This window comes from Crinia signifera, chromosome 9 (assembly GCF_055691185.1).
Source record: "Crinia signifera chromosome 9, ASM5569118v1, whole genome shotgun sequence".
Lineage (NCBI taxonomy): Eukaryota > Metazoa > Chordata > Amphibia > Anura > Myobatrachidae > Crinia > Crinia signifera.
The window spans coordinates 129,529,521-129,553,483 of record NC_139225.1 but is presented as its reverse complement, the minus strand read 5'-3'; the positions used below and the strand labels follow the sequence as shown (position 1 = coordinate 129,553,483).

Sequence of the window (23,963 nt, the reverse complement as noted above, 5' to 3'; positions counted from 1 at the left end):
TGCAGCCGCCCCACGCTCCGGCGGCTGCCGCTGAAAAGGACTGACAGTCTCCAGTTGCTGTTGATTAAGAGGAATCTCGCAAGAACTACCGACCTCTCGCAAGAAGTCCCCTGTACTTGACAGGGCAAAGCCGCTGGGTGGGTAGGAGGGCCACTCAGACCGGCTACAGGGGCCACATACGGCCCCTGGGCCTGAGGTTCCCCACCACTGCCCTAGAGGATCTACTAATAGTGGGAATTGTTTAATTATTTATTTATTAACAGTTTCTTATATAGCGCACACAGATTCCGCAGCGCTTTACAGAGCATAGTTATAATCAAAAACACATAACAAATTACAGTACAAGACAGTTTCGGACAAGTACATGGTTAATATGGATAGGTGCACCAGGGGACAGGACACTGAAGCAATTATCAGGGTGGCAAAGGTTTATATATTCTAAGAAAGGCACATAAGGAGAGAGGGCCCTGCTCATGAGAGCTTACATTCTAAAGGGGAGGGTTAGACAGACTGGGGTGACACAGAAGGCGAAGAAGTGAGCTTAGACAGGTTAGGTTGAGAGATTGTCAGGTTTTATGCAGGAGGGTGGGAAGAGGTCAGCTTAGTCTTTAATATTTTAAGTCTAAAAAAGTGCTGGGTCATCCAAGAGTAGACAGCAGAGAAACAGTTGGAGATATGAGTGAGGATAGAGGGAGAAAGATCAGGAAAGGATCGGTAGATTTTAGTATTATCAGCATAGAGGTGGTAGTGGAAGTTAAGTGAGCAAATAAGCTCACCCAGGGAGGACATGTAGAGATAGAGAAGAAGAGGGCCAAGAATAAAATGTTGGGGGACACCTATTATCAATCCACGTAAAACCCTGGATTCATTTACCCTATTTTGCCATACAAAACTTGCTGTAATGATTGTTTACAAGAATTTGTATAATATCAGTTGTAATGACTGGAGACCAGCAGGTATTGAATACACCACCATAGTCACTCCTCATTTCACCTGTGGTACCTACATCAACAGGGGCGGATTTAGGAGTGAGTGCGCCCGTAGGCACAACAATAATGGCCGCCCCCCCCTGCCTAAGTGTATTAATTGTATTGATTATTTATAAGCCCTCATTTGAGAGAATAGAATAAGTAGGACAGATTACAGGGACAGTATCTGCATTCCCTATCCATGTACACTCTATACAAGATGGAATATGGAACAGTACAGTGGATATTGTGCAGTTACTGGTACATTTCAGGCTGACAGCACCAACAGAAGCATCCAAGTGCCGCCCCCAAACATGTGCATGAAACATGGAAATTCGGTACTGTACATCAAGAAAATTCAGCATTTCATGCCGCTCTTGGATCCTCAAACCCACCCCACCCCCAAGGTCATTTTGGCACCTAGTGTATTAGCACAAGGAAATACAAAAGGTTGTCATGCAGGCAGAGTCCCCATCATGCCGACCTAGTGGTTAATTTAGGTATGCATATCCACATCCCAATCGATGTGCCATCCTTATTCCTCAACCGTCCTCTGTGATGTAGTACCAACACATACACACCATCGGTCACAGACATATCGGGTGCATACACCCACTGATGGGCTGACAATAGTGTGTATCCAGCTTTGAAGCACCAAGAACACATGGGGTGGGCAGACATCCCATCTACCACTGAAAAACTGCATCCATTTATAACTGCACCACCCCCCGCCTCCAGCATTATTCTGGCAGCAGCCTGCTCCCTTGCATGCCCACACCTAATCTACACTGGCCATCTATACTACATGTAACTATATAGACCAGCTGTACTCCCACTCACTACACCCCTGCCGCCTCATTGACACATCATAGCCCTGCGCATACTTACAGCAGATGCCCCGCCGTCACCTGCTAAGCTAGAGTTTCCCTGTACAACTTGCTTCCACCCGGCTCCCGTCCCTTCCCGGAAGCTGCAAGATAGCGACTTCCGTCTCTCCAGTAACACGCGTCTTCCGGTATCCGTCTAAGCCACACCCCCTAAGGGGAGGGGTATCGGCAGGCAGACAGCTCAATGGGTGCAATATCCGCGGGACAGAACAGCGCAGCGCAGCGCCCTCTGCTGGTGGCTGACCTAGTACAAGAACAAGAAGTCAACAACAGCAGCAGGTGACAGAGAGGGCAGTCACGCACACGTGTTATATGCGTGTATAAGTATGGCAGGTATGTATGTAATGTCACATAAAGCACACTTCATGCATCCGTCTTCAGACACCAGGAGGCACATAATAGCAGGTGGTACCCTAGCACTGAGTATTCCCACCACAGCCCACTATACTGTATGTCATCCCGGTTGGTATTTTATCTCCCTCCGAGCTTTGATACATCTGTGTGATAAGGAATGTTGATTGTATGGGTTGCATATACTAGTATGATTTGGTCAGTTTCTACACACTCAACTCTTATGTCATTTCGATCTTGCACGGCATTGTATGAGATACATCGTATGCAAAATGATCGCATACGATGCGTCGCATACAGTCTAGTAGCCTCTGGGTCATTTGAAGATGTGTCGCATGCGATAAATCGCCGTAATGTATGGGGCCTTAATGGTGTGTACACACGGTGAGATATGCCATGCTATGCGAGTCCCGATGTGATCGCACGGCATGCATGCAGTGGCACAATTTTGACTATATAGTGCAGATCTGCACTATATAGGGTACTTGTTTCCTAGCACGGCGCCCATCGCATACCGCACTAAGTGGTGTGCAATGCGATATTCCCGTTAAATTAACAAGAGTGCTTGTACAATGAAATATCGCATAGCATTGCATACCAGCAAATGGCATGCGATGCGATTTTTAATTGTACAAGCACCCTGATGGATGCTTACAAAGTTAAATGCACCCCCATTGCCAACGCCACCCCCACTATCAACGCCAACCTGAAACGTGTTGAGTGGCGGCGGTACGCGTCCTCCGACCTTTTCATACCCCCACTATCCACGTCGGCGTGGAGTTGATTTTAGATAGTGCAGCGAGTCACCGAGCCCGAAGCGTGGCGAGCGCACGCGGAATACATGTAAAGTAATCCGTGTCACCTCGCTGCGCTCGTCACGCTTCGGGCTCGGTGGCTCACTGCGCTCGCCACACTATCTAAAATCAACTCCTCGCCGACGTGGATAGTGGGGTTATGAAAAGGTCGGAGGACGCGTACCGCCGCCCCTCGCGGGCTCGCTGCGCTTGCCATGCTTCGGATTTGCGTTGATAGTGGGGGTGGCGTTCACAATGGGGGTGCATTTAATATTGTAAGCACCCATCAGGGTGCTTGTACAATAAAAATCTGCATCGCATGCCGCTATATTGCATGCGGTGCGATTGTATAATATGTACTATGATCAAAATCGGGGGCGCCGTATTAGGAAACAAGTACCTAGTCTTGGCTGCCCTCTCTATTTGACCGCGACTTTCACTCACATGGGAGCGCGCATCGGCGCTAAAAAAGCATACAATCACCATGCGATCTGCATGCGATATGGCTTCCGATGTTCACTATATTGGCAACATCGGAAGCCATATCGCACTGTGTGTACACACTATAAGTGCCACTGGGGGTAGATATGTCAATGACTATTCTGAGGAAAAGCCCCTTGTATCTGTATGAAAATGTATCCATGAATAAAAATCCTGCTTGACGTTTGCTTACTTCTCTGTGGGACAAAATTGCTATTATACATGATCTAATATCCGGCATGTTATTGAGTGAGTCTACGGATGGTGTAGAGCAGTGGTTCTCAACCCGGGTCCTAAAGGCCCCCAACAGTGCACGTTTTCCAGGTCACCTGGCTGTTGAACAGGTGCACTTATAAGTCACTGACACATTTTAAAAGATCACAGGTGTAGCTAATTATTCCACCTTTGATTGTGCGTGGAGACCTGGATAATGTGCACTGCTGGGGGTCCTTGAGGACTGAGGTTGAGAACCACTGGTGTAGACTCCCGGAGGCAACGGAGTCCATGGCCGCCAGGCTCCAGCCCTAAAGCGGGCACCTGGCTGCTGCATTGTCCCACTACAGTAATAAAAGAGTCCCCTCTGTGCTGCCCTGTGTTCCTCAGCCGGCTGATCGTCAGCCAGTCACAGCGCAGCCTGCTGAGCAGAGCCATGAAATTGGGACACAGAGGGATAGCGCCGTTCTGATACTGATCAGCGCTCTGCTCAGCAGGCTGTGCTCTGACTAGGTGACTGAGGATCTGCGGGCTAGGGAACACAGTGCAGCACTGAGGAGACGCTCTGTCACTGGCTGTAGTGGGGAGAGCAGCAGTGGGCATTGGTATGTGCCCAAAAGGGGACATGGCTGACACTTGTTTGTATCTCACATCCTAAACTCCATTTTTGTTACTTTGCAATTGTTGGAATTTGCCTCCTTTGCCAGATAAGATTAATTTACACAGATCTGAAGTCCTTTATGGACGTACCCCCAGGACCCCCATCCTCCTCCTCTTCTTCTGGACATGCTTAGATCAAGTTCACTCATCAGCAACTTAAATATCTAGAAGTCTATATTCCGGCTAGTATCTTTAGGTTTTATATTGCTAATTTCACTCCTGTGAAATAATCAGGTTATTTGAAGTTTGCCATAATCTCCCGCTATCTCTTTTGGGTACAGTTGCATTGTTGAAATCCGTTATATTTCCTAAATTAACATATCCTATTCAAATGCTCCCTATGAGATTTTTCCAAGTTTTGAGATTTTACTCAAGTCACTCACATGTTTTTTTACATTTATTTGGAGGGGAGGGAAGCCACGAAAAGCTAGAGCCAAGATGTTTTTAGGGAACTTGGATGGTGGATTTGCGGTTCCACACATTACAGCAATTACCCAATGTTCGCAGTCCGTGGAAAAAATTGTGGGTTCCGGGGACCCCTCACTTTAAAAAGTTGGGGCCCTACTCCATTGTTTCTGGGTCCGTCTCACATATTATGATTTTAAGCTACTCCACCCACTAATGTCACTACAATGTGCCTTAGGGATGACAGAAGACAGTGGTGTGAGAGGAAAAGGGTATTGAGGAAAGAAAGTGGAAGAGAGAGAGAGTGGTGGTCAGGGAAAGAGAGCTTCATGGAAAAAGAGGAAATGTGCGAGAGAGAGAGAGAGAGGGGATAAGTAAGAGAGGGAGACCTGTGTGCAGGAGTAATTGGGCCTACACACGTAGCGATGTGTGTAGATGAGCATTCTGAGCGATGCTAGGCCCTTATTCAGATCTGATCGCAGTACAAATTTGTTCTCAAAACGGGCAAAACCATGTGTACTGCAGGTGGGGCAGATGTAACCTGTATAGAGAGAGTTAGATTTGGGTGAGTTATTTTGTTTCTGTGCAGGGTAAATACTGGCTGCATTATTTTTACACTGCAATTTAGATTTCAGTTTCAACACACCCTACCCAAATTTAACGCTATCTGCACGTTACATCTGCCCCACCTGCAGTGCACATGGTTTTGCCCAATTGAGAACAAATTTGTACTGCGATTAGATATGAATAAGGGCCCTAGAACGCTCAGATCGCTCTGCACAGGTGAGAACACTGGCCATGACACCCTGTGATTATAGATTTATCGAGCATCCTGGATATGAGTCGCCGGGCGATAGCAGTTCGCGTGGCTAAAACTATGGCCAATATACACAGCGATGTAGGGGCATTTTCTGAGCAATGTAGTTAAATTAAGTAGCATCGCTCAGAAAATGGTCTGAAATCACTACATGTGAGGTGATGGTGGCGAGAGGGTGGTTGAGGTGACTGGGTTTGAGGGAACGGGGAGTGAGAGGGGGTGAAATAACGGGGAGTGAGGTGACAGGGCAAGTCGATGGGAGCAGTGTGCTGCTTCGCTCTTTTGGTGACCTGTCGGCTCACTGCTCCTCTGATGGTTCCCCGGCCGCCGCTGCTTCTCTGCTGTGTGCCAGACAGCTGCTTCTGCTCTGATGCTTCCCGGGGGGACGCTGCTGCTTTGATCGGTCCCAGACGGCCACTATTGATTTGATGGGATCCTGGCAGCCACTGGGACTTTGAAGGTTCCTGGGCTGCCGCTACTGCTCTGATGCTTCCCGGGCAGCCACTGCTGGTTCCTGGGCGGCCTCTGATTCCTGGAAAGCTCCATATGGGTGGCTGCAGCCGAGCGCGTCCCTGGTGACACACTCAGTATTTAAAACTGAGTCCCTGGTTGGAAATTAAGGGTAACATCTACACTATAGCCTGTATTTGCGATCACTGTCACCAATGCAATTTTTTTCCTATACAGTACATACTCGATTGGTTGACAGGGTGTGATGGGTGTGTCTGTGTGTAGGGTAAATACTGGCTGCTTTATTTTTACCCTGCAATATAGATATCAGTTTGAAGTACAAAACCCACCCAAATCTAACTCTTTCTGCACATGTTACATCAGCCCCACCTGCAGTGCATATGATTTTGTCCATTAGAAGTGAACCAGAATAATCCCCTCAGAGCGCATCTTCTGCCTACAGTGAAAAGTAATGTGCTGTTTTTAGATACTGATCATGGTTAAAAATAAGTCATGCACTTCAAAGATGTCACACAATGTCTCCGTTCAACACATTTTGGGGTAATTCACTCCTGGTTTCAAAAATGCATTATTTTTTAAGTGGAAAATGAGAAGTATTGCTTCTATTAGGGATGTTTTTGATCCCAGTGGCCAAATGCACTATTTCTAAGATTTTCACTGCTTACCAACCCAACCTGAATCACCCCATACGTTTTTTTAACATTTTTAATTTAATATAGATATTTTTAAATCTGCCTTTGTGTACTAGGAAGTTATTGTAGAGCGAATAACATTATTGGAACATTATTGTCCTCTCTTCCCAAAAGAAAAGGAGAGAGGTAGGTACTGCCAGGATGGTCTATATACAGTTATAGGCCATCAGCCATGTCATTTTAGTATTACTGTCACCTATCCACCTGGATAGGTGACAGTAATATTACAATGACAGGGCTGATTGGAAAATTCCAATTAGAGCATCAAGCTGAATTAAGCATCTTCCCCCATGTGCTCCCCCTAAAGCAGGTGAGAAGGAAACGTATTGTTTGTGCAACCAGCACCGTACTGTTGTGAATTGTGACTGCTGCATTCTCACACTAGAATGCAGGGTATGAGCCACATTAAGCAGCGTCTCTCATGTCAAGTCACTGGTTCCCAAACTGCCTGTAAATACACTAGTGCAAATTGGCCTGTTTTCATCCTATTCCAACAGATCGGCCTGAGAAATCAGATGATAAGTGGCCAAAACACAGGTGTTTGACATCTGAGTGGATCCAATGCGCTTTTCTGTGCGCATGGGAACAGAGTCGGAGGTCGTTTGTGCAGAACATGGGATAAATCCGAATCTGACCCATCTGTAGCACATCAGTAAAACCAGTTCTTGAGGACATAACAGAAGCAAATCCTGACCCTCACCACAGAACTGCCCCTAAACATGGCATTTAAAACACATTTTACTTAATTTAATATTTTTTTTTCTAAAATTCATATAAATTTATGGCCTGAGGGTGCTGTGAAAAGCACTCTGATACTCTGTGATTTAAAACAATTTGGGAACCTCTATGTTAAGCGCTGGATGTGCTGCAGTTACAGCGCACCTAGCCCCAAAGCCAGTGCCGACTCAGTTGGCTGTAATTTATACTGTGCAGCCTCTTCTTCTGGGCAAACTTGTGGGGTCTATAAATTCACAGTCAACCCGAGCTGCCCTGCGGCAACCCTTAATGTGCCCCTCATGGGGGGACATCCACGATAAGTGTTGCCATATTGTAGATTGATCAAATGGGTTAGTTCTGAGTGGTAGAAGTATGAAGCAGTGATAAAGTGCCTGGTACTTTATCACCAGCCAATCAGCTCCTGACATTTAAGTTATAGGCTGGATTTTAAAAAGGAACAGTCAGGAGCTGATTGGCCAGTGATAAAGTACCAGACACTTTATTACTTCTCCTCCCTTATCTCTGCTTCATACATCTACCCCTGAGCACTTTACCCTGGAGCAGAGGCTTTGGGGGAAATTTACTAAAGGAAATTTGTAAAAAATAGGTGTAAAAATAGGTGTATTTGTATCCAGAAATACACTTATTTTTGACATTTACTATCCGGAAAATACAGCAATTCGTAGTTGTATTGATGTGCTACCAATACGAATACGAATTGCCGTATTTTCGGATTGTAAATGTCAAAAATGAGTGTATTTCTGGATACAAATACACCTATTTTTTTACAAATTTTCTTTAGTAATTTTCCCCCTTTATGTCTGGGTTGTTTCTGTTATTACACTATAAAAGAGTCTGCTTACCCTTTGTTTCACCATGCGGGCAGTGTTATGGTTATCATTACTGCCTCACGGCACTGAGGTCCTAGGTTCGATTACCACCATGGCCCTAACTGTGTAGAGTTTGTATATTCTCCCCATTCTTGCGTGGGTTTCCTCCGAGTATTCTGGTTTCCTCCCACAATCCCCAAAAATATACAGGTAGGTTAATTGGCTCCCCAAAAAACAAACAAAAAAAACCCTCAAATGAATCTGTGATCGTGCACATGTGGCAGGGTATATAGATTGTAAGCTCCACTGGGGCAGGGACTGATGTGAATGTTCAAATATTCTCTTTGTAAATCGCTGCGGAATATGTGTGCGCTATATAAATAACTGGTAATAAGTAAATAAAGGATAGTGAAAATACTGATAGCAGTGGGGAGAGTCTGAAATGATTTAAAATCAACAGTTTCTACAAGATGCCACAAGGTGTCGCTAGAACTGTAATAAAAAAAAAAGTCAGCGACTCTAATTCCTGATTGCTTAACAGACCTTTATACCGGTAACAGACCAGTTTCTGGAAATCAATCACAGGCGTGACAGTTACAGTGCTGCATTGGCTGACACAGTTTATATTTATCGTGGAAATCCCAAATTGGCCAGCCACTGGTCGCTGGTACTTCCAGCTGTATTACTGCTCTGCGGCAAGTGCTCAGTAGCATGATTTGTCAGGGCTGGTGTAGTTAGCTGCAGAGATAAGAGCAAAGAATATGAAAACTATACTTGTTAATAATGCACTCCTAATAATGATAGTAAAATAACTATATGGTACCATAGAAGTCTTTCAGAAAGTATTTTTTCTAAATAGCAACCAGTGGACATGCATATAGATAGTATAATGTCCAATCTCTCCTTGCCCCATACCAAACAATGGTCCGAAGGGATATTTAGGCTGGGGCTGTAATCACACTTGGCAACTCACTGTCAGGCAGAGATAGCTGCTAGCAATCTGAGCTGCACTGTCATTGGTTGCAAGTCCTGTAGTGAACTTTGATTCGCTGGAGTTTATTATAGGAAATTAATCTTTATTGCTAATACCAATTAGAGCACAAACTCGCTGCTGTACCAATTAGAGCAAAAACTTGTGTTGTAACACTATGGAATGACATGGCTCTGCTGGAATGGTCCTGTTATGTTGACTGTGAAACTGTGTGTGTGAAAGACACGGAAGCATATATAATTTTGGATTTGATTTTCATATATTTTATAGCTCATTATCGTACAGCACACTTTTATGGGGCAATAAATATTCCCTATTCACTATGGATGACAGGTATTGGTAATGCGCTGTGTAGGCTACACACACACACACACACACACACATTGCCGAATGACTTTATGCAGTTAACCAGAGGTGTGGATAAAAGTCCGGAACGCCGTCCGGAGAGGCTCCATTCATCAAGCTATGTAATTCCAGAGCTTGTAGGGTCCGGTCCGTAGGGGTGCCTTTCCGGGGGGTGTCCCATCTTTTGGGTCTGCCTGTGACACCTGTCACCAGGGAGAGGAGGAGGGAGAGAATAAAGCCTCCCTGTATGGTCCGGGGATGTACTAAAAACCAGACTGGTCCAGACCACACGGGGATCTCCCCTTCCACACATCCCTGGTGAAAGCTATAACAGAAAACCTTCCTCAGATAGGCACCCCCCCCCCAAACAGGACACTACTGCTGCTTTCAGACCGCAAAACTGGCTTTGACCAGGTATTTTAAAACGTTTCTAAAAACGGGTCTGCCAGCTAAAACCCCTTTCACACCGCATGTCTTTAAACGATATTTCAGTGCAGTTTTTGTCCTTAAACGATATTTCAATGCAAATTTTGTCCCTTTACAACACCAACATGTTTTAACCCATAGAAAACAGTAGATGAAAAAAAAACAGGTCTGAAACAGGTAGGACCCTGCTTTATTACCGTTTAAAAATACCAGTTCAATAGAACCGATAAATTCACTCTGCACCTTTCAGACTGCACAAATTACCTTTTTAAAACGGTAAAAAAAAAAACCGGCAAAATAACGGGTAAAAAGTGCGGTCTGAAACGGGCATTACAAGCTCCGAAATGCGGAGTTTGATGAATAGAGCTGGTCCGGTCCGGCGTTCCGCAGTCCAGGCCATTCATTAATTTTACTTAGTCCAAGAAGATTGTCTGTGGTTGATATCATTATTACCACTATGATAGTATACTGATATAAAGTAATGTTACTGAGCGATCTTTTATCGGGTGCTGGATGTCCACATCCAATAGGTACAGTATAACTGAAGACTTTGTGGCTTACTACATAGGTATTTTTATGTTCCTGCCAAGGGACTGCATTTTTGTGAGACTGAGCAGGACATTATCCATATAGGACATTTTTATGCTCATCAAAAAAAAAACCTTCAAACAGCCCTGTGCCGGCCGTCTCCTTTCTCACGATCCACCCTTGATGACCCTTTCGTCTTTGGTGGTAAACAAAGTTTTGTGGTCTACGAGAGACGCCAATGTTTTGGCCTAACCACTGAAAGTAGTTAGAACTAAGCTACTGATTGACGCTTCCTCATTTGCTGGGATGGGAACCTATGATGTGGAAAATCATGTGCTGGGTGGATTCATCATTATTAGGGTAGGAAGGAGTTAAACCACAGCCCTCACGTCTGCTGCTGACCGTAGCAAAACCACTTACCAATGACAACTGTCGTGATGTTCATGGCGTTGTCAAGAATTAGGAAAATAATATAGTAATGTGGTCAAGTGTGAGATAATGGTGTGCCAGTAAACAAGGGGATGGGTGCTTCTGAGTGTGTGGTTCTTGTCCTCTAGCAAAGGCTGTTCATGCAGAGATGCCTGTGTGTCCAGACGGACAGTCTACTGTTGTTTATTGCACAGCCCTACAGATGTTCAAAGACGGGGAACATGTTTGTGGTCGCAGAGTATGTAAGTACAGGCCGTGCAAAGTCACACATTTTGGTCAACTCAACACTTCACGAACGAAGAGGCGTAACTGGGTTGTAATGAAGCGTTTATGTAGAGTGAGGTTAGTGTTAACAGAACAGCGGGATATGCCTGCTTCCAGGTGTATCTTTTGTACCTTGTGTAGAACATGTGCATGTGCGCACTTATGATGAATATTAATAATACAAGTGTACACAAAGGTGCAGATGCATTGCGAGTTGCACACAATTCTGTGCACGGGTGATTATTTGGTTTTTTTCCCCATGTAAGTCATTTTGGACTTAAGCTGGCCATACACTAGTGCAGGACAGGCGAACCTGTGGCTCTCCAGATGTTGTGAAACTACAAATCCCAGCATGCCTTGTTTTAACACTCCCTTATAGCAAAACTCTGGTAAGGCATGATGGGATTTGTAGTTTGGCAACATCTGGAGAGCGACAGGTTGGCCAGGCCTGCACTAGTGCGATTTTGTCCTTTTTCATCCGATTCTAATGAATCGGTCTGAGATATTGGATTAAAAGTGGTAAAATGGCATGTATTTGACATCCAATCCAATGCGCGGTCCTGTATACTGTGTATCATAATGCCACTGCTGGGCAGCTCATGGGGGATCACAAGCAACATCTCCTCGGTGAAGTCGCACAAGTGTATGGGCACCTTAATATTCAGCCGTATTCCATAATACACACTAATGTTTCTTATGCACATGTGTAAGGAAATCATAGTCATTAGGTGGAATTATTATAAAATCTCACATGTGAAGAAAGAAATTAAATGGAGTAACTATCAAATCTCTGGTATGTTCTAGAAATATATAATAATGATAGAATTCCTTACTGGTTCCCAAGTGCGGTCTTTAAAGCCCCCTAACGGTCCAGGTTTTAAGTATATTCATGGCTCAGCACAGATGACCAAATCAAGTTGACAGAGGCACTAATTAAGTCACCTGTGTACAAGCATGGGTATATTTTAAACCTGGACTGCAAAGGTGCGAACACACTGGCCGATTAAATCGGCCGTCTGATTGAACGGCAGATATATTGATGCACCATCGGCCAGTGCGTACGAGCGTACGATATATCTGCGAATGGCGTAGTTGCTTATAAAAAAAAGCGAATTAAAAAGTAATAAAAAAAAATTCCTTTCTTGAGGCTATGAGCCAGATTTTCAAATTGGTGGCTTTGACCGGAAATTAAAGAGGCACTTTGCTTTGCACTTAAATATTATTGCAACTTTAACTTTCCAGATCAAACTCATGGAGAAGCAGCCCTTTTACTGCTGATATGTGTGTCAGATCCTCTGCTGGCGCACTGCCCTGTGAGTCTCATATGCTTTTTATCCTTAAGGTCAACATGCAGGGGTCACCATTTAAAAAACCATGCCTATTTTCAACATGGCAAGACTGATCCAGTCCTGCAGATACAGGACTGTTCATTCTGCTTGATGGCCAACGTCAGGAAGGAGTCTAGTGGTAGATTTATTAATCTCGGTGAAGTGATAAACTGTCTGGTTTTTATCATCGGCCAATCAGCTCCTAACTGTGAAGCTACAGGCTTGGTTTAAAAAACGACAGTTAGGAGCTGATTGGCCGGTGATAAACACCAGGCAGTTTATCACTTCACCGAGCTTACTAAATCTACCCCCTAGTTCTAGTTGAACTGCGGATTTTTCCTTTCAGCTGTGCGGTTTCTCTGTATGTTACTCTTTTTTTATTAATCTATCATCTGTATAGACCTGTATCAATGACTGGCCTAATAGCCGACAGTCAGTAATGTATTGCAAGCACTAGATGTGTGTTGCCACAGCTTCAGGACTACGGGGGTTATTTTGGTTCACTCTTTCTGACAAATTCCTTCTTAGATGGACAAAACCATGTGCACTGCAGGGGGGCAGATGCAACATGTGCAGAGAGAATTTGATTTGGGTGAGTTATTTTGTTTCTGTGCAGGGAAAATACTGACTGCTTTATTTTTACACTGCAATATAGATCTCACTTTGACGTAAAACCCCACCCAAATCTAATTCTCTCTGCACAAGTAACATCTGCCCCACCTGCAGTTCACATGGTTTTGTCCATCTAAGAAGGAATTTGTCAGTAAGAGTGAACCAAAATAACCCCCTATATAAGGAGCTTTTCTCGGTGAACTACAATCTGTTTCCAGCCACTTCCTGGCTCCTATACTATTTCTGACCCCCGGGCTTTAGGTTGACTTCCTCTGGCTCTTGATCCTTGGCACGCAGAAGACTGACCTTTCTGACTCTGGACCACTGCCTATTTTCTGGACTTATTATTAAGGGCGGTATTCAATCCGGGGTCACGACTGTCGGGCAGCTTGGAGACATCATCTTCACAAAGCGCCTCTGATCCGCCGATGAGTTCCGTTTAATATAACCCAGGAATAGCCTTTTAGACCGCAACGTATCTGGAGCAGACACAGGAAGAACCCTGGTAATTACTTGGGTCGCGGACCTGGGACATACGACCTGGGTTTTCCTTCATACCCACCCCCCTGTGCAATTCACCCATCTTATACCCCTTTCAGACATACTACCCGGGATTTTAGACCCGGTTCAAACCCGGGTTTTTAAAAATCCCGGGACCATTGCAGGTGCGCAGGACCCGGGATTTTAGAGGACTAAAATCCCGGGTAGAGCCTTTCAGACATACCTTAGTCCCGGGATTGTGCGCGTGCACGTGAAAAATCCCGGGATTTTGCCGTATGTCTGGAAGGGGTATTAGATTAATTCTCTTTCTGCTCATATCTGCCGGGGTTTTTTTTGTTTTTTTTTAGTGGTGTGAAAGGGTCAACACAGGTCTTAAATCCCAGCACTTCGACCCTGATCAAGAGCAGGGTCAGTGTGCCGGGATTTAAGACCCCTGTTGACCCTTTCACACAAAGAAAAGCCCGGCTTTTTCCGCAAATTCCCGGGTTGCAAATCTTTAACCCGGTAACTTGCTTCTGGCGGGAAAGGGGTATTACTAAGGCCATGTTATCTCTTTGTTTGTTAATAATCCTTTTTTACTACTGTGTTATTTACAATGTTTTTACAATTATAAAACACAGATAATGGTGGTGCTATAAACTGTTATTACTATATGGTATCCTATAGCTTTTATATACTACAATAATATCTGCCTCTGTACAGACTACACGTATCACCCCACATCGAAGCAAAAAAAGTCACAATGTACATCTGATAACTCGCTGAGGGAGGTTCTATAATACTATATTACTGTGACGCTTGCTTTATTACTATCACTGAAAATAATACAACAAGTGGATACAGGAAGACAGTATACATAATTACATAGTAGTTAAGGCTGAATAAAGACATGCATCCATTGAGTATAACCTTTGGTTAGAGTGTATGAGCTATTTGCTACAGTACATTACTTATTATACGTTGTGTTTTCTGATTGATTTAAAGATAGATTATGATTGTTATTTGTACCCCTGGATGTTTTTACCTAATAAGTGTTTGTCCAACCTTATATTAAATGTATTTCTTGTGTCTGCCGACACCACCTCTCCAGGAAGAGAGTTCGACAGTTTGGCTGCTCTCACCGTAAAACTTTTTTTTCCTTCTAAGGAAACAAAAAAATCATATTTCGTCTAGTCTAAAGGTGCCCATACACTGTGCGATGAACTCTGTGCTTTCAGTACTAGATTGCATAGCATCTAGTACAAAAAGCATACAATGTGCTACAGCACCGTGCTTTTTGTACTAGATATGATGCAATCTAATACTAAAAGCATGGGCTGCACAGACGTGTCCAAACTTTTTGCGAAGAGGGTCAGATTTGGTGAAGTGTAAATGTGTGGGGGCCGACCATTCAGCCTGTCCCCCAGCGTGCCCCCCTTCTCTTAATGTCCATCAGTGTCTCCATTCATTGTATGTCCCCAAGCCTGACCCTCCTTCACTGTATGACTCCCATTCACTGTATGACCCCCATTCACTATGTATCCCAGCCTGCCCCTGCTCCCCCTTCTCTGAATGGCCATCACTGCCTCCATTCACTGTATGTCCCCAGCCTGACCCTCCTTCACTGTATGTCCCCCACTCTGCCCCCTCCCTTCTCTGTATGTTTCCCAGCCCCTTGTGTGAGCCAGAGGAAGGAGAGGCAAAGCAGGCACTGCAAGGACAGGAGATGTTTGGGCTCCCGCTGCCATCCTCCTCTGCTCTGCATGTTACGGGAGCAAGCTTCCCCCTTGCTGCCCCCCTCCCCACACACTGCTGTCACTGTGATTGGGGAGGAGGGTCATATACGATTGCAGCAGCAGGGGTAAAATGCATACTCACCCAAAAGTTGCCAAACACATCTCACTGTGGCGACCGGCACCTCCTCACTGCTGCAGACAGCAAGGTAAAGGCACGCACACCAGGGCCCCACCTTTAGTGTCCTGTGCTGTGCTTCCCACATCTGATGCTCTGCCCGCTTCCAGCTGGAGGCTGTGGGCCGCTTGAAATGACAGCACGGCCCGCAATTGGCCCCCGGGCCTGACTTTGGGCATGCCTGCTTTATGTGCTGTGCGATGGGATGTGCACTGCCCTGTCACATCGTGTATGGGCACCTTAAACTCATGCCGCGTGTCCTAGAGTCCTTACTCAAAGTGAAAAGGGTGCCTGACCGCTCCTTATATTGGCCCCTGATATATTCGTATGTTTAGCATTTCTCCTCTTAAACGTCTATTTTCTAGTGTAAATTATCCCAATTTGTTCAATCTGTCTTCAGGTTATTAGCTTTGTTGTTATCTGTCAGACATAACAATTCCCATTAGCTACAAAGTATTGTCACTGTTCCATTCCATAGATTATGTTGAGTGGAGGGTGGATGGGTCACATATCCCACTGTATCTGTAACCCAGTCATAGAGATGCCTCTAATAACCCAGGTCCATCAGTTTCCCACTAACTACAACATATTTCCACTGTACTGTACCAGACTGCACTTATTCTAACCTTCCATACCCTAGTGGAGATGGATTTGGTCAGCAGATGGGATGCTGGCAGTCACAATACCAAGGCCGCCATCCTGACTAGCACCAGAAGACCGGTATCGACATCCAAACTATCACCAGAATACCTGCACCAGTATCCCGAATGACTGCATCCCAAACATTAGCGTTAAGCAGGAGTGTATGTTAAGTTTAGGCACTAGGACAGGAAGGGCCATCGTTCTTGCAGCGTGGTGAGCATAGTGCACCCACAAGGACCCTCGTTATGCTCCCCCGCTGCCGGCATTCCGGTGGCCAGGGTACAGCTGTTGCAATTCTGACAGCCGGGATCCTGACTGTCGGGATATCATACTAAACCCTGCTACGGGGGTGTTAGGTTTAGAGGCAGCAAGGTAAGAGAATAAGGCACTAGAAGAAGAGGGTTTAGGTTGCAGGAAGGGAGAGTTGGGGGGGGGGGGCAGGGGGAGGTAAGTATACTTATCGGACCCCTATCGGGATTCCCTCCTTTAGGATGTCGGTATTCTGACCACCAACATCCCCAACGCCAGTCATCCACGTATGGTGCAGTGACACTACTTTGTAGTTACTGGGAAATTTCAGACTGATTTAAAAAAAAAAAAAAAAAAAGTAGTACTTCCCCTAAACTCATGCACGCACGCCTAATGGGAATTTCAGCTATGATGGTACCCAAAAGTTCTATACATTTAATTCTTTAAGTTATCCGTTTTACTTGTTTACTCCCCTTCTTTTGTCTGGTTTTCCCCAGTGCCATGTGCATTATAGCATCATCAGCAGTTTGTCAACATAGGAACATTCCCCTGACCGGTCTATGTTTAATGTATTCGGGGACCAGCCCTGTGCAGGAACAGCGTGTCCTAACGCCAGTGACATGCACAATGCGTTAAAGGGTCTGACCCATGTGGGGACACAGTGATCTAATGCGCGTAGCATGTTTCATGCACCAAAGATTCCGTCCCATGCAAGAACACTGTGACCTATTGACAGACACATGATTAATGGGTTAAGGATTAGTCCCATAAAGTTACACAGGAGTCTGATCAGAGACGCGTTTAATGGGTTAAAGGGTCCGATTGTGTAGGAATAAAGTGATCTCATGAAAGTGACATGTCTAATGTGTTAGAGGATCAGCCCCAAGTAGGAACAAAGCGTTCTAATGACGGCGACATGTTTAATGAGTTGAGAGGTCAGTCCCGTCTGGGAATAAAGAATGCGGTGACAGTGACATGTTTCCATGTTGAATAGATGAAACAAATAACACAGACACAAACCCTCCCTGCGACACCCTGCAGCCGCACTGGGCTGCCCTATTCCTGGCAGGTCCTTGGGTTTTGCAGCATCAGGCAGGAAGGTACATTTGTGTTGTAGTCTACGAGATGCTGAGCTGCAGTAATGGGATTATCCTAATTAGCTCTGATTCCTGAACAGGCTAATCTGCTGCAGAGACACAGACCTCGGTTGCGAGGCAGGGTAAACCCTGATTGGATGCCAAGGGGTCCCCTGCAGCCAATCATAATCCAGCTATCAGCCACACGTACACCTGGAGGGAAGTACACTGGCCAATTACAGCAGGACTACAGAGAGAAAAGGCATGCGATTGGATGCAGAATTTCTGTAGTGATAGAGATAAGTTCAGTGGGAGAACTTGCAACAAACACACAAATACTATGTACATTAGATATGTAAACATTCCATATAGGCGCATCTTCAACAAACAGCCATTAATCAAATTAAAATGTATTCCCAGGACGGAATCTATTCCCCCTGGTGCCCAGTTCCTGCTGAGCAGTGTTTGTTTTCCCCATTTGCTGCTGCTTGTGCCCGCAGTGCCTGGCAGTGAAGGGGTTAGTGCCAGTTCTGTAACAGCGGAGGCTTCTACGCCTCACTCTGCTGAGTCCCAGAAGAATACAGCCAGGTCACTGGTATACATAATAAATACACAGGCATTTTCTGTTCCATAAAGGCAGCTATTAAATGTGTCACTGTCATTGGGTTACATCGTTCTGTCGCAGGATGGAGGCTTTAACCCAAAACACATGTCACAGTCTTTAGCTCATGTTGCTACACGAGACTGACCTTAGAAACATGTTTCTGTCATCAGATCATGGAGTGCCACACACCAGTCACCGTCAGTGGACCGTGTAGTTCTGGGACTGGCACCTTAACCCATTAAACATGTCGCTGCCAACGCATCAGTTTATTTCTACAAGGGATTGAACGTTTAGCCCATTTAAAATGTCCCTGTCGTTAGGTCACTGTTCCCATACTGGGCAGACCCTTTAAACTTGTGCATCACTCTGCGTTTAAGTTTGTGGGTTGGTAGATATTCAAAAACATGGGCCTGATGGTAACCACAAAAACATCCAACCACCAAACTCTTTATGACGGACCCCTTCACTTATACATTTATCTCCTTATATATCAAGCTTCAAAAAGTGATAAAAGGGAGAGTGATAAACAGACAGCCAATCAGCTCCTACGTGCCACGTCACAGATTGTGTTTGAAAACTGTCAGGCAGGAGCTGATTGGTTGTTTATCACTCTCCATTTTATCACTTTGAAGCTTAGTGCATCTGGCCCCAGGTTTGAAAAATGACAGGTAGGAGCTGGTTGTTTATCACTTCTTGAAGCTTGATACATCTGGCCCTCAGTCAGAGGGACACATGTCATTACAGCAGGACAGGTGCACTTGGTTGTGACATCACATCAGTAAATGACCCATTAGATCACGTATGTCCTTCATAGAACAGATCATTTTACCTAGTAAACAAGTTGCAGTTATCAGTTTGCCTTTAATGGGAAATTATTCCTTGCTGACTACAGTTATCACCAATTACAAGTTATCAGAGGGGTTCTGTACCACATTACTGTATTTGAATACTGACATTCCTTTAAATGTATAACAGCGAAGTTACAGTGTTTTGTATTGAAACAAAGTTATGAAGATTATTTTACAGATAACTGAGCAAGATTATAGATGAGGCTCTTAACCTTCACAAAATGCACCCCCCTGATGATTGGGCTACCTTGCTATCAGAAGTTCTGCTGCGGCATGTCCTGTACACAGAGAACTGGGCGTTACCACCGCACGGCACTGAAGATAGATCCAGACAGCATTAGCTACAGACTGCAGGCAAAATGTCTATGCCTGACCTGTTCATGCATAGTCTGAATAGGGGCACAGACTTGTGACGTGCATACTGTATGTGGATGTGTAGGTCAGGGAAGCAGTGAATTCCTAACGACAGGGCCCCCTCAGAAGATTTGGGGTTCTCACCTGTTTTACTGCTTACCTAGTTTGGAGCCTAGATTGCATGGTAATTATATATATATATATATATATATATATATATATATATATAATATATATATATATATATATATATATATAATATTATTGGGTCTTAGACTGAATAATTCTAATTGCTTATTGGGGCAATAAGAAATTATGTACTGTTGGCATGTATTCAAATACACATGCAGGGGTGTGCAAAAGTAAGCACTTTGAGTCCTTTTGGGAGAAAAGTGCTATATAAATATCATTATTATTAGTAGTAGTATTATAAATTGATTGCTAATGTTAATGGGATCACTTTACTGTCAGTCTCCGAATCCCTCCTGTAGACTACAATGTATAAAACGTAAGGTGTTGTCAGTTGAAGCTTGGTAAAACTATACATCCATACAGATAGTGGTAGATGCTCAATTAGTTCAGTAATATTACTCAGGTGCATGAGGGAGGGGTTAATAGTAAGTAAAAAAAGACATTGGTTCCCCCAGCACACTGAATGGTATTAGTAACCATTCTTGAACTCTATGGGCGGTATTCAATGTGAATACCGGCGAGGTGCAGCGAATCCTGTTTAGGATTCGCTGCACATTCGCCACGTTCCGGAGCCTCGCCGGCTCCGGTATTCAACGAGTCAGGGGCTCGCTGCCCCTGACCGGCGAATATGAGCTCCTGCGGCGAACGCCGCAGGGAGCCTGAGGACGGTGGCAGGCAGGGAGATGGAAGTCTCTCTGCCTGCCCCAGAGCGTATGTGGGGGGGAGGTGGGCTCCCCGGGTGCCAGGCAGCACAGGCTGCCCCCCGGGGGTGCCAGCAGGGGACCGGGTATATTCACTACACCTGATCGTGCATATGTAACGATCGGGTGCAGTGAATATATGAATATCTAATGAGCGGCTCGGCTCCGGCGCCCCCTGCTGGCTGCTGTGTGAAAAATATATATATATTTTTTTTTAAATTAAATATATATTCGTGTGCTTACAGCACATGAATAAAAATAGCATGCCCCTCCTCAGAATAAAATTCCTGATTTTTTTACACCAAATGTAAAAAACAAAACACTTTATTTTAAAAGTTCACATTCCACTTCTCCATAAAAAGATAGCGATTGCTACTTGGTGAATCATGGCGAAAAAAACCTTCAAATGTATTCGCCATCTGGTCATTGAATAGGGTGATTCACCGTTTTAGTCAAAAATTCGCCAAACAGCACAAATTCGCCATAAAAACATGGCGAATCAGGCTCATTGAATACCGCCCTTTGTGATAATAGAATTCAGAGATATTGGTTACATATACCTGCGCAGGTGTATGATATGCCTCTAAGCCACATCAAGGCTTCTCTGTATATTGGGGGTCCCTAGCACTATATCTAGGTGCAGGCTGTGGCACCCCAAAAACTATCATAAGCTAGAAAGCCCAGTGCGGCACGCCAGTGAGATACTATAGTGTTTATAAATATTAGTGATAGGAAGCCGAAGCTATATACATCACCCGCAGTACTGAGGTTTTCAGGTAATATCCCGCAAAGATTCTAAAAAGGATCCTACTGTATATCTCTTGCCTGAGCTCTGTACTAAGCCCTGAATAGTGATAAAGTGGTAAACCAGCCAACCAGTTCCTGACATTTTTCAAACACAGCTGTAACATGGCAGTTAGGAGCTGATTGACTGCTTCTTTATCTCTCTCCATTTTATTACTTAACAATTATTAGTATTCTTGACCCATATGCATTATATCTTCTTGACAGAGAGAAGGCCAGGTGAGAGGTCCCTATGGTTGCATCCTTTCATGTAATGTGTATTTGTATCTCATTGCTGCAGTCCCTGACTTAATATCCCCCCTGAGTGACAAGTCCATGTGTGATCTTCCCCATATTCATCTCTTTTCAGTAATATGGGAATGCCCCGACATCCAGGACATTGTAGTATGTGAAACCATCAACTCCTCCACATTCCCAGGGAGCCAAGGTGCGGCTGGGGCCATCAGCTGTGCGCGATTGCAACACCCTGTGGGTACGAGTCCCCACGTCTGCCAGTTGCGAGCGCTGTGAAATCAAATGACAGTGGGTAATTATCTATCTTACCTTCTAATTATAACATATCAGCCTCCCTGTTTTCCATCTAGATAGGAGTATTGTAAAGATTAGACACTCCTGTCAGCCCCAACGACAGTTCTCTGACAACACCACATATACTGATCCACTTTGTGTGTATGGAAAGTATTTGTCTAGGCAAGGTCATTTAAATCACCATTCATATTGGGGGCTGTTTCAGATGTGGATAGATGCACCGTCGGTTCTGGTTACTTGGAAGCGATGCTAGCATAATGGTAATGCAGAGGAGGGGTCTGGTAACGGCATGTGTGATCCAGTGTTACATCCGAGGATCCAGCATCGAATCACCTGTGACCAGTGGCGTAACTAGATACATGTGGGCCCCATAGTAAAATTGTGTAAGGGCCCCTATTCATAAACTAATGCTGAAAATTGTATAGAGCACATGATACTTTGACAGGAAAAGTGGGCCCCTCTCAGCTCTGGGCCCCATAGCAGCTGCACCTATGGTGGTTACGCCCTTGCCTGTGACACCATTGGCCGGCTGAGTAGCCAATGTGATTGAACAGACTGGCCGGCACTCCATTGCTGAGGCCAGGAAATCTCTGTTGAAAGACATGAAGAAACCCTGGCCTCAGCTCTCACACATAACAAAGGAAACATACCTCTGTTTTTGGAAATGGGGCCCATCGGCGACCCCTCCCTACCCCCAAAAGGGTTACTACATCCTATGATGCCAGACCAACACTGCACATGCTCAGTACAGGTCCTGCGCATGCAAAATATATACGGAACATCGGTGTATTTTGTCCTTTCCTGATTTGCAACCGGATCTGAATAAGCACCTAGTTTGGTCTCAACCACACCTGTTTAGTGTTAATTCCATGTGTTTAATTATTATTATTATTATTATTTATGAACAGTTTCTTATATAGCGCATACATATTCCACAGCACTGTACGGAGAATATCTAAACATTCACATCAGTCCCTGCCCCAGTGGAGCTTACTATCTATATTCCACATGTACACGCACACACAGACATTCTAGGGTTAATTTGTTGGGAGCCAATTAGCCTACCAGTATATTTTTGGATTGTGGCTGGAAAACCCATGCAAACACTTGGAGAATATACAAACTCCACACAGTTAGGCCATGGTCAGAATCAAACCCATGACCTCATTGCTGTGAGGCAGTATTGCTAACCATTACACTAATTTCAGCTTCCAGACTAATGCTGGCCACACATCAGACCAACTTTTCTCCAACTATCCAACTAGTTGGTTGGATGGAATAAAAACCTGGTACTGGATAGGAGCAAATGTAATTTGTAATGAAGTAATTTGTTTCCCAAATCTGAAAATGGAAAACAACTGTCACTCAGACAATGCACTGTAGTTGGACCTATTTGATTTAAACGATTTCACTGAATGATTTTGTCCATTCTCATGAGTTTGTAAGATAATTGCTTATTGTCATTTGCCCCCACACAGTATCGGATTTCAATCCAACCAACCAACTAGTTGGATGGTTGGAGGAAAGTTGGTCTGATGTGTGGCCAGCATTAGGGCTTTAATAGGGCCTTCATGGTGGGTGGCGTCAACTACCACGGCACATAACTGTGATATACTGCCACTGTTGACCATGGTGGAGATGGGAAACCCTTCTCCTCAGCAAAACGTTATCCCTCTCACCTGCGGCCTAGCGCAATTCACGCAGTTGATCAATGCTGTTCCACATGTGTCTATAAGTAGCTAAAAGAAATCACACCGTGCACGCATCACATGAGCCACACGTGTGATGGAAACACGCGGTGTCAGGTTTTCCTGGGCGGTGGCTATTCAGAGATGTTCCGTCTTATAGAAGTGTCACATAACTTGTTCCAAACTGAGGGGCCCATTTATCACTGGATGGAATATTACCGCCCAGGATCGCAATTCTATCACCTGAATGTATTCCTCCCCTCCCCCCACACCTAGAGAATCACACCTACCAAATGGTACTCAGGACTAGGGGATCAGAGTTCAGGAGGCAGAGCAATCTGCCAATGAGTATATAAAACTACATACCAGTTGTGTGGAGCTGGAGCAGTAACAAGCTGCTGGAAGGGTGATATCTCTGGTTGTAGGAACAGTAGAGACAAGCTACAATCAAAGGGGGAGAGTCCCAGTTTTTGGAATATACCCTCAGAAAAACTCTAAGTTAGACAGAAAGTGAAATATCTGACTGGGAAGAGCAATTAACAGGCTTGGATGGGGACCACTGCTTTGAAGTCAGATATCTCTGGTTCCCAAGGGCCGATTTTTAAAATTCTTATACCCATGGAAAGAGGGGCCCCTCAGCTTTCAGCCTAGGGTCCTTAGACTCCTGGGGGGGTTTCT

At 44.8% G+C, this 23,963-nt stretch overlaps 2 protein-coding genes across 8 annotated transcripts in view; one reads left to right on the top strand and one right to left on the bottom strand.

Moving 5' to 3' along the window:
- The window catches only part of CCDC9 (coiled-coil domain containing 9), a 53,181-nt gene extending 51,171 nt beyond the window's left edge, over positions 1-2,010 (bottom strand). The window contains exon 1 of one of the 4 annotated variants that reach the window (XM_083159778.1): positions 1,857-2,010. Coding sequence is in view for 3 of the 4 variants with exons in the window: in XM_083159777.1 (XP_083015903.1) it covers positions 1,550-1,674 (125 nt within the window). In the remaining variant the exon portion in view is untranslated. Of the gene's footprint in view, positions 1-1,549; positions 1,702-1,856 lie in introns of those variants that run through there. The other 3 variants (XM_083159777.1, XM_083159775.1, XM_083159776.1) reach the window with 3 other exon arrangements.
- Positions 2,011-2,045: 35 nt separating this feature from the next.
- BBC3 (BCL2 binding component 3) overlaps positions 2,046-23,963 on the top strand; it is a 104,120-nt gene continuing 82,202 nt past the window's right edge. For 3 of the 4 annotated variants that reach the window (XM_083159783.1, XM_083159784.1, XM_083159782.1), the window contains exons 1-2: positions 2,046-2,188; positions 21,419-21,595. The gene's annotated coding sequence lies outside the window, so the exon portion shown is untranslated. The remainder of the gene's footprint in view (positions 2,189-21,418; positions 21,596-23,963) is intronic. The other variant, XM_083159786.1, reaches the window with a different exon arrangement.